This window comes from Carlito syrichta, unplaced genomic scaffold (genome assembly GCF_000164805.1).
Source record: "Carlito syrichta isolate Samal-C Ts95f unplaced genomic scaffold, Tarsius_syrichta-2.0.1 Scaffold302336, whole genome shotgun sequence".
In the NCBI taxonomy this organism is placed as follows: domain Eukaryota; kingdom Metazoa; phylum Chordata; class Mammalia; order Primates; family Tarsiidae; genus Carlito; species Carlito syrichta.
In genome coordinates this window covers 225,735-236,336 of record NW_007246432.1, presented here as the reverse complement: position 1 = coordinate 236,336, position 10,602 = coordinate 225,735, and the positions used below count along the sequence as shown (strand labels likewise).

At 52.1% G+C, this 10,602-nt stretch overlaps 1 protein-coding gene across 1 annotated transcript; it reads right to left on the bottom strand.

The window, feature by feature from the left end:
- Window positions 1-5: 5 nt before the first annotated feature.
- Window positions 6-6,015, bottom strand: NKAIN1 (sodium/potassium transporting ATPase interacting 1; the record flags this gene model as incomplete). Its single annotated transcript, XM_021711523.1, has 5 exons — window positions 5,881-6,015; window positions 2,866-2,946; window positions 1,392-1,589; window positions 642-702; window positions 6-87 (listed from the first exon to the last, which is right to left on the bottom strand). Coding segments are annotated over exons 1-5 (482 nt in total), but the record flags the coding sequence as incomplete, so codon positions are not given.
- Between the last annotated feature and the right edge of the window lie 4,587 nt (window positions 6,016-10,602).

The following is a 10,602-nucleotide window of genomic DNA, read 5'->3' as shown; positions in this document are numbered from 1 at the left end:
CCCACGTGTATAGAGGCTGCAGCTGTAAATGCGACGTCTTCTGGGGCGCCTGGTATCCGTAGGAGTCGAAGCCACCGATGAAGTCAACTGCGGAAGGGGGAGGCACATGATTAGCGACGGGCGGGTGCGGGGCGGGCTACAGCAAGCCGAGTCCTGAAAGGCAAGAATCTGAGGGCAGGACCTCGTCGCCAGGAAGCGGAGCCAGAGAAACCAGGGGAGGGGACCTGGACAGGGCCTTGGGGCGGGGCTTTGCGGCCGCTTCCCGAGGGCCGGAAGCGGAGGACCCGGACCGGCGAGGGCCAAGGCCCTGCAACTTCTGACTTGAGGCTGGGAGGAGGGGCGATGTAGACGCTTGGCGGCAGGCTCGAGCAATTCAGGGGACAAGACCCCCGCTAGGGGTGTGGCGAGATTGGGAAAAGGCGGCGCTGGGGCCATGGACAGGGCACCTAGACTTCTGGGTCTCAGTCCGGAGCGGGCTGGCTGTGCAGCGCCCCACCCACCCCAGCCGCTTCCACGTCCCGTCGAAAGGGGCCCCTTGGCCGACCCTGGCTTCCTCCCGCCCGCGCCCGTTTCGGGCCTCTGTCCAGGGTGCTGAAGGCGCGGGGCCTGGCTCCCCACCTCCCGCGGGGTGCCTTACTCACAGCTGTCCTCCTCCTCCAGGAACACTTTGCTCACGTAGCAGGCGAACACGAAGCCGAACAGCTGGGGAGGGGCGACACGTCAGAGAGGGAAGGAGGCGAGGGAACCTCTTCCTCAACCCCTAGCCAGGCCCTGCCCACGCTTAACAGGGAGGGAGGGGGCGTGCCCGGATGAAGACCAAGCCCTAAGGACTTCAGATTGACTGCCTGCACCTTAAAGTCAAACATACCTGGTCCAGTTCTTCTGGGAGCGTGACTTCAGACAGGTAATGATTTTCTCTCTTTGAGTTTTCCCAGTTGGACCTGGGCAAGACCTTATTGGCTCGTAATGACCTCGTGGGTGTAAAGTGCCTAGAACAGGATCGGCCCTCCCAGAAGCAGGAATCACTCCTGTCTTGGAGCTACCTTCTATTCTCCCAATTCTGAGACTGGTAATGTCACTCCTTTCTTGTGAGTAAGGAAACAAGCTTGGAGAGGGTCAGTGGCTTGTCCAAAGTCACACAGAGGGTGTACTGGGTATTTAAATTAAAGATTGGCTCAGATCTGGTGCCTCATCTCTCCGTTAAACCTGCTCACTCCCCGCATGGAGCTGGGGCAGGGGCGAGGGGAAGTGGTACAATTCACGGATCCAGGTAAAAGCAGAAGCAGGCTGGAACACCTAGGTTTGTCCCCTCCTGGCTAGAGCTAAAGATAGGGGTCGGGTGGAGGCCTCCATCTCTTGGAGTGTGTGTGGGGTAGAGGGACAGGACTCACTGCCAGGAAGATCTGCAGGGCACTGCTGAGGGCTTCGATGTAGGGATAGTCAAGCAGGCAGCCAGTGACAGAGATGACATGGTGATCCTCCAGGGCCAGGCGGGAGTTCAGAACAGGTGTCACCAGGCAGCCTGGCCCATTCTCCATCCACCAGGAGCGGTGCAGGGACGTGTTGAAAGTCATGATGAAGTCCCGGTCCTGGGGGAAGAGGGGCCTGGGATACTGAGCGTGGGGGAAAGAGGAGGGGATACTCCCCAAGCCCCAGTGACTTTACAGTATATAAGGACTACCTCTCACTTGATTGGAAGAGTGGAGTCTGCACCTGCAATTCCACATTCGGCCAGTAGGTGGCACTTGATGGCCATGCAAGCCTCACACTCCTCTTCCTTCACTGAGATGGAAGGGGCTGGTGCGGACCCATGAGCTCTGACTTTAAGGGCTGGAAGGGACATGAACGGTGTACAGGACTCAATTTCCCATCCATTGGTGAAATCTTCAACAGGCCCCTTTGCAGCTCCCCATTCAGCGTCTCCACTGCTGCCCTATGTGTGGCCCCGGCAAGGCTCTCCTGCCTTTGGTCAGTGGTCTTCCCATCTGTTAGATGGAGAAGGGGCTGGCCTACATCACCCAGGGCGTGCATTCATGTGCTCATCAAACTATTCACTCATTCAGTCAGAGAACTATTCAGTCTGCTGACCAGGGGCCAGGAACTTGTACGTGTGAGCTTGTTTCATCCCTTCAGCAGCCACGTGACACTGTGGTTGCTATTGTCTCCACTTAGATGAGGTCACTGGAGCTCAGAGGATAAGCCACTCACCCAGGGTCACAGAGCTAGGGCACATTAGAGCTGGGATTGGAATCTAGCAGGGTCAGACTACAAAGACAATGCTCTTATTCACATATTCTGTCTCCTTTATAACCTAAAAATAGAAGTTGTGTCTCTCTGGGCTTGCTCTTATTCAAGCTAGACAGTCCCACTTTCTTCCGTAGTTCTCCACGTGACATGGTCTGCTCAATCTTCTCCAAACAAACTCTAACTAGTCTCTTTCCCTTCTAAAAAATATTTATCAGAACTGAACCCAAATGCTTGTGGTTTAAGTCATACAAAATACATGGCATTTTCACTTCCCTTGCTCTGAACACTCTACCTCTATTAGTGGGGTCTAAGAGTAGCTTTCTGGGTCACCACATACTGTTGGTTTTTACTGAGCTTGTGATCAACTGGGATTTCCAGCTCATCTTTACACTATTTGATTGCTATTTGGCCTCATATGCTCCATTACTGTTCCTGAGAAGGTCAGAAACAAAAAATTGTGTGGGTGTGGAATGGGGTGCTCAGATTATTTGGGTGTGTAGAGAGAAGGCAGTCTCTTCAGGAGGTGATGCCCCAGACATATACCACACAGGAGTTATTGGGGCAGGGGATGGCAAAGCTCAGGCTCCGCCTTATGGCACTGTCAGGCCTGAGGCTTACCTGCGACAGCTGTCCAACCTCCAGATAGAAGCAGATGATAAACGCATTCCAGCCAACCCAGAGCACCAGCCAGGCTGCATACTGGGAAAAGCAGAGGTAGGGTCGGTGTAGGGACCAGAGGAATGGAAGAGGGGGTGTGTCAATAGAGACAGAGGTCAAGGATGAGGAGACCTTTGCAGAGGATTTTTATGGTGATACCTCAATCAGAGAGCACAGCATAGCACACAAATCATTTTCACATCCATCAGTCCTTACAATAGCCCTGCAAGCAGGTGCTGTCCTCTCTGGAGATAACTAATGTAAGGCTGAGAGGAGGACTAAGCTTTCCAAGACCACACAGCTAGAAAGAGGCAGGGCTGCCACTCAAATCCAAGTCCTCTGATGCTACTCCCATCCGCTTTGCTGAGAACATCCTCTAGACCTGTGGCCTCTAGAATATACTGGAATTGCTTAGGAGAGCCTGGCCAGGCTCGGTGGCTCAGCCTGTAATTCTGCGCTTTGGGTGGCCGAGGTAAGTGGACTGCCTGAGCCCGTGGGCTCGAGACCCACCTGGGCAACTTGGCGAGATCTCATCTCTACAATGAATCAAAAAATTAGCTGGGTGTGGTAGCACGCGCCTGTAATTCCGGCTACTTGGAATGCTGAGACGGAAGGATCGCCGGAGCCCAGCAGGTCGAGGCTGCAGTGGCCGGGAGTGTGCCACTGCACTCCAGTCTGGGCAACAGAGTGAGACTCCGACTCAAAAAAAAATTAATAATAAAATAAAAAAGTAAAAACCAGATTCTGGCCAGGTGTGGTGGCTCACACCTGTAATCCCAGCACTCTGGAAGGTGAGAAAATTGCCTGAGCCTAGGGGTTTGAGACCAGCCTGGACAACTTGGTGAGACCTGGTCTCTACAATAAATTTTCTTAAAAATTAGCCAGGTGTGGTGATGTGCACCTGTAGTTCCATCTACTTGGAAGGCTGAGGTGGATGGATTGTCTGAGCCCAGCAGGTTGAGGCTGCAGTAGTCATCAATGTGCCACTGTACTCCAGTCTGGGTGAGAGTGAGACTCCGATTCAGAAAACAAAAAAACAAAACATGCAGATTCTTGGATCCTACCTCTAGACCTACTGATTCTGAATTTCTAGGGTGTTTAGGAGCTGTTGAAACAATCCCTAGGGGATTGCAACTTGGGTGACACTTGCAGAAACGTGTTCAGATGGTGAGCCACTAGGGGGTGGCGACCTTGCCTGCCTGGTCCACTCCTGCAGTGCCAGTGTGACAGAGCTGCAGGGTAGGTAACCGTCGGCAATTAGAGGTGGGATGTCACAAGGCCCGAGGATCGGGATTTTCTAGAGTTGGGAAGAATAAGGATGTTTTTGCTTCCTAGGAAGAAGCCTTAATTTTTTTTAAGTGGCTGTGATTCCCGGTGAGAAGATATGTAGAGTCAGTAACAGCTTAAGGATGCTGGAACTTCAGATCAAAAGAGACAGGCGGTTATCCTGTAGCGGGGTGCCTGAGCATGAGTGTGACATCTCGCACACAGCTGTGGCAGGAGTATGGGTACAAGAGGACCAGGGGAGGTAAGGGTAGAGCCATGGCAGGGAGAGAGGGTAGGTTATGCCGGGGAAAGGCTGGGGTGAGCAGACCAAGCTGAAGCCCCAAGGATGCAAAGGAAGTCCAGCCTGGTCCTGGGCGTGCTCATGGGTCACTCCTTTCCCGTCCCTCCTTGCTGTGTAAACTGCACCTGAGGGACGCAGGTCAACTGCCCAGTTCTAGCAAGCTTTCCATCTGGCTGGAGGAAGGAGGCTGGGATGAGGAGGACAGGGCTGGGAGGGGCTGGGAGCAGCACTGCAAGACCCCTTGGCCGCTTCTGGGGAGGATGGCGTTCCTCCCACAGCCACAAGCTAAAGTGGAGGAGGTCAGGGTAGGCTTGGGAGCTGGATGTTTCCATCCGAATCCTGTGCCTGCGATTCCAGTGTCTGTCATCTTGTAGATAGTTGTGTTGATAGTGGTGCCTGGGGCTTTCCTGAAAACTGGAGAGAAGTGTTCTCTTAAGTCAGGTGAGGCAGTGCTTGTTGGGTTCGCCTGGCTTCTGGGAGCTGAGCCTGTGGGGGTGGGGGGAGGAGTCCTAGAATGATTGTACCTGGGCTGGGTGGGGGGGGCAGCATGATGTTGCATGCCATTGTGATTGTAAGTATCAAGCATGTATGTAGTAAATCGAGTGAAGAGCCTTTTCCCACAAGAAAGTCATGTGCGGAGGTCACAAAGGAGCAGCAGGGAAGATGGGCAAGTCTGTCTGAAGACAGGAGTCTGACAGAGACCAACAGGAAGCAGGACTGGAAAAGAGGCAGCAGGGGAAGGGTCTGGGACGCAGTCTGACTCTTGGGGGTGGATCACAGGGAGGCACTGACCTCAGAGCCACAATAGCTGCGCCTGACCACATCCACAGCAGGGACAAGTCAAGCCTTCCTGAAGCAACCTGTGACGCTAAGGAAGCAACCCGAGACGCTAAGGAAGCAACCCCTCCCCTGACCCCTCCCACTGGCTTACTGAGAAGGCGTGGAGCCTGGCAGGAACATTGGCTCTAGATCTGATGCTTTAATCCTGGCCCTGCCTTCATTAGCTGTGTGACCTTAGGAAATCTCACAACCTTTCTGAGCCTCAGTTTCCACATCTGGAAAATGGAGGTGGTGAGATACATCTCACAGGGCAGTTGTAAAGATGAGCTAAAGCATGTGAAACACATCAGCGCTGAGCCTGACACAGGTGAGGCACTCACTAGGTGACCTATCTTGTTTATATTTGGGTTATTTCCCTTGAAAGTTGATTAGGAAAAATACCAACCTTATCTTCTTTGAGCAAAGAAGCAATGGGATTTGGACATTCACCCCACCAGCTGAGTTGGAGCTAAGACAAGTTGGTCTGAGTGCCTAGAGGTGGGGATGGTGCTGGCTGAGGGGCAGGGAGGGGCAGAGTAGGTAGAGGTGAGGAGAGGGGTTGGCTTGGGATGGGGCTGGGTGAGCCATACCAGAATGAGGTACCGGGAGCGATACTGCACGGTGCCAAAGATGCCCAGGATGACCGCCATGATGTGCAGGAAGTTGGCTAGGATGGGGGCCCACTGGTAGCCCAGGAAGTCAAAGATCTGCCGCTCCAGTGCAGCCACCTGTGGAAGAGACAGGCTGAGGCCAGTCACCCCCTGAAAGAGGACAGGGACTCCTCCTTGACCTTGTAGAGCAGGTGGCTCCAGTTAGCATGGTGATGAGGCTCAAGTCTCATAGTCTTCCAGCTCCTCACTACCAAAGAAATGCTGGGAGATGGGGGTATGGGTGGGTCCTTAAGCCAGATCATCTTGGGCTGGGCTGAAGGGAGCCAGGAGCCGGGGTTTAGGTCTCCTCCCCCCAAGGAAGCCCTCACACTAGCAGCTCAAGCTCCTGTACCTTCTCCATGTGAGGTCAGGATCCAGACTGCTGCCCTCAGCCCTGGCCAAGGGCTGAGCCATAGCCCAGGAGGGCCAGGTAAGTCTCATAGCCTAAGATACATTTTCTTATTTTATGTTATTTTTGAGTTGGAGTCTCACCGTCTGTCACCCAGGCTGGAGTGCAGTAGCATGCTCATGGCCACCATAGCCTCAAACTGCTGGGCCCAGGCGATCCTTCCATCTCAGCTTCCAGGTAGCTGGAACCACAGGTGCACGCCACCATGCCAGGCTAATTTTTTGATTTATTGTAGAGGTGAGGTCTTGCCAAGTTGCCCAGCCTAGTCTCGAACCCCTGGGCTCAGGTAATCCTCTCGCCTCTGTCTCCCAATTTGCTGGGATTATAGGTGTGAGCCACCATGCCCGGCCTGAGTTACCTCTTCTAGATTCCTATCTGAGGCTGTCCTGGCCCATGGGATCCACATGCTACAGAAAAGGAAATTTTTTCACTCCCTCTCCCGGGGGGAGCTATAGTAGATTGCAAAATTGGTCTCAAAGTTTTCTCTTCCAGGCCGGGCGCAGTGGCTCACGCCTATAATCACAGCAATTTGGGAGACCGAGGTGAGGGGATTGCCTGAGTTCACGGGTTTGAAATCAGCTTGGGCAACTTGGTGAGACCTTATCTTTACAATAAATCAAAAATTAGCTGGGCATGGTGGCACGTGCCTGTAGTTCCAGCTACTTGGAAAGCTAAGGCAGAAGGATAGCCTGAGCCCAGCAGGTCGAGACTGTGGTGACCGTGAGAGTGCCACTGCACTCGTGACAGAGTGAGACTCCAACTCAAAAAAAAAAAAAGTTTAGCTTCCTGTTTCCAAGCTCATTGGTAGTGCCTTTTCATGTGAACACTGACTTGGCCATGTAACTTGCTGTGCCCAATGGGACTTTAGCAAACACAATGCAAGTGAAGGCTTGAACAATGCTTGTGCAAAACTAATGCTTGTTCAAGATCAGCCTAGGAAACATAACAAGATCATGTCTCTACAAAAAATAAAAAATTACCTGGGCTTGGTGGCATCCACCTACAGTTCCAGCTACTTTGGGAGGCTGAGATGAAAGGATTGCCTGAGCCCAGGAGGTCGAGACTGAGGTGAGCTATGCTCAAGACACTGCACTTCAACCTGGACAACAGAGTGAGACTCCAACCCTCTCTCCTCCCCAAAAAAGAAAAAGAAAAATGCTTGTGAATTGTAGCTTGTCCACTTGTTTCACTTGAAATAAGACCTCCTTGTGAATGAGCTGGAACTGACCTGCTGGAGGATGAGACTATGTGGAGAACAGAGGCGGCCCAGCTGACAGCCAATCAGCCATCAGCTACATGAGCAAGGCTATCCTAGATCACACCAGACCACTAGCTGACCACTGACACATGGCCCAGACCAGAAGAACCTCCCAGCTTACCCACAGAATCGTGAACTAAATACAATATTTTGTTTATTTGTTTGCTTTTTTTTAAGAAACAAGGTCTTTCTCTGTTGCTCAGGCTGACATGCTGTGACACGATCATAGCTCACTGCAGCTTCAAACCCCTGGGTTCAAGTGAGTTTCCCACCTTGGCCACCACAGCCTCAACCTGCTGGGCTCAGGTGATCCTTCCGCCTCGGCCTTCCAAGTAGCTGGGACTATAGTATGCACCACCACGCCTAGCTAATTTTTCTTGATTTATTGTAGAGAAGACCAAATTGCCCAGACTGGTCTGGAATCCCTGGGCTCAGGCAATCCTCTAGCCTTGGCCTTCCAAAGTGCTGTGATTACAGGCTTAAGTCACTGTGCCCAGCTAAATTGTTGTTTTAAACCACTAAGTTTTGGGCTAATTTGTTGGCAACAAAAGGTAATTATACATGTAGGAATCAACCAATACTCCCTTCATGGCGACCCTCTGATTCAACCTTTCTTCTGATGTACTTAGGAACAAAGATGCCTAAATACCTATTGTGTTGGCCTGACCAACATGCCACCTTCTAGTGACAGAATCCATTGTTTTGTTTTCAAGAACCATCTCTCATCACTCTATCCATGTGGCTTGGGTGGGGCTGACCCAATTTATAGTTTCTAGGGTGGGCAGGAAACCCAGGTCTTGCTAAACAATCCAAGATAGTATGGGGTCAGCAACAGGCACTCGCCCTGTGCCCTGCCCTGGAACATGGACTGAGCTTCTCTCCTGCCAGGATACCCAAAGGGGTGTGGTGTCATCTTGGAGCTGTTGGTTGCTGTGTTTGCCACCTCAGGAGGACGGCCTGCCTGAGGAAGAAACCACAGCAGAGGGACAGAGAGCGTGTGGGAGGAGGATGAAACAAACAAAGGAAGTGTCCTGGTGACATCTTTCAGGTCTTTGAATCTAGCCATGTCTAAAGCTAATTCTCCATCCTTGTACTTTTTTTTTTCCGAGTCAGGGTCTCACTGTTGCCCAGGTTGGAGTGCAGTAGCACAAGTAGCTGGGACTACAGGTGCACACCACCATGTCTGGCTAATTTTTTTATTTTTGTAGAGATGCAGTCTCACTATGTTGCCCGAGCTGGTCTCAAACCCCTGGGCTCAAGCAATCCTTCTGCCTCTGCCTTCCAAAGTGCTGGGATTATAGGCACAAGCCACTGCACCCGCCTCTCTCCTTGTACTTTTTATTTCTGTTATTTGCAACCAAGAGGCGTGACTGAATCAGAAGGGGAGAGAGAGGGTCTGGCTGGGGAGGAAGAGGAAAGATTCAGATGAAGTGAGAAGATCCCAGGAGGCTTTTTCCTGGCAGGAAGGGAGGAGGTGGAGCCGAGGCTACCACACAGATGGCAAGGCTTGGGCAGAGACCAAGGAAGTTGCAGCTTGGCCAAAGGGTGAGCGGAGCCTGGTGGTGCCAGGCCCAGCCCTGGCATCCACCCACCTGGCTCCAGGCTGCCTCTTGCTGGTGACCCCCCTCCTCCCAGGGCTCTGCAGATTGTGAAGTTCATCTCTCCCTTGGCAGAAAGGCAGAGCTGGAATCATTATTTCATTTTGAAGAAAGAGAACATGAGGCTCAGAGAGAGGCAGTGACGTGCCCAAGGTCCACAGCAGGTTGTTGGCAGAATAGGCCTTTTGCTGCCACCTGTCCCATCTTGGCACCAATGTACCACCTTTCCCAGTTGGCTCTGGCCTGGGAGTCAAGAGGTGCAAGTTCTGGTGGAAAGCCTGCCTCTTACTCCTAGGTGACCTTGGGACTTGCTCTGCATAGGAGCCACTGGCTAGATCATCTCCAAGGGTCCTTCCTGCCTCAACTTCCATGGTCTGCTGACCTTGGGGGAGAAGCCCCCAGGTGTGTCCAGGGCCGACAGATACAGTCTCCCTGTGCTGCTCTCATCATCCTCTTCCCCCCTTCTACCCTGACTCGACCAGGCCTTGATGTTCTCGACTAGCAGGCAACTGGTTCAAGGGAAGAAGGTGGCCAACAGAGGATGGAGGAGAAGGCTTGCCCAGGCTCATGGTGTAGCTGGGGACACATCCTGCCTAAATATATCCACCTAAGAGATGACATCACCCCCACTCCCACCCTGCCCTTATTCCAACTCCTCTCTGTTTTCTGTTACCTTATTGACAGAGGGACAGTTAAAAAAAGAAAATAAGTTAGCTTTGTAGTCAAACTCAGGTTCAAATGCCAGCTCAGCTGTGTGACTTAGGGTAAGTCACTTTCCCTCTCTGAACCTATTTCTTCAACTACTTACAGAGAAGATAATCCCTCCCCTGAGAAGTTGTTGTGAGACATCACATAGACTAACAGGCAATTAGACTTGATAAACAGTGGCTAATTAATAGAAGACTTAGTCTAAGCTTCCTAGTCTGGTACTGAAGGCCCACTAGGATCTGGCTCAATCCTTTATTTTCCTTCAGCTCCTGCCTCCAACAACTTAAGTCCCATCTTCATTTCCCTTTGTCTTTAACAAATTTTATTTTTTTAATTTATTCTTTTTTTTGAGTTGGAGTCTCACTCTGTTGCCCAGGCTGGAGTGCAGTGGCATGCTGATGACCACTGCAGCCTCGACCTGCTGGGCTCAGGTGATCCTTCCACCTCAGCCTTATGAGTAGCTGGGACTACAGGCGTGAACCACCACACCCGGCTAATTTTTTGATTTATTGTAGAGATGAGGTCTCGCCGAGTTGTCCAGGCTGGTCTCGAACTCGTGGGCTCAGGTAATCCTCTCACCGCGGCCTCCCAAAGTACTGGGATTGTAGGCGTGAGCCACCGTGCCCAGCCCTATTTATCCTTTTTTTTTTTTTTTTTGAGTTGGAGTCTCACTCCGTCACCCAGACTGG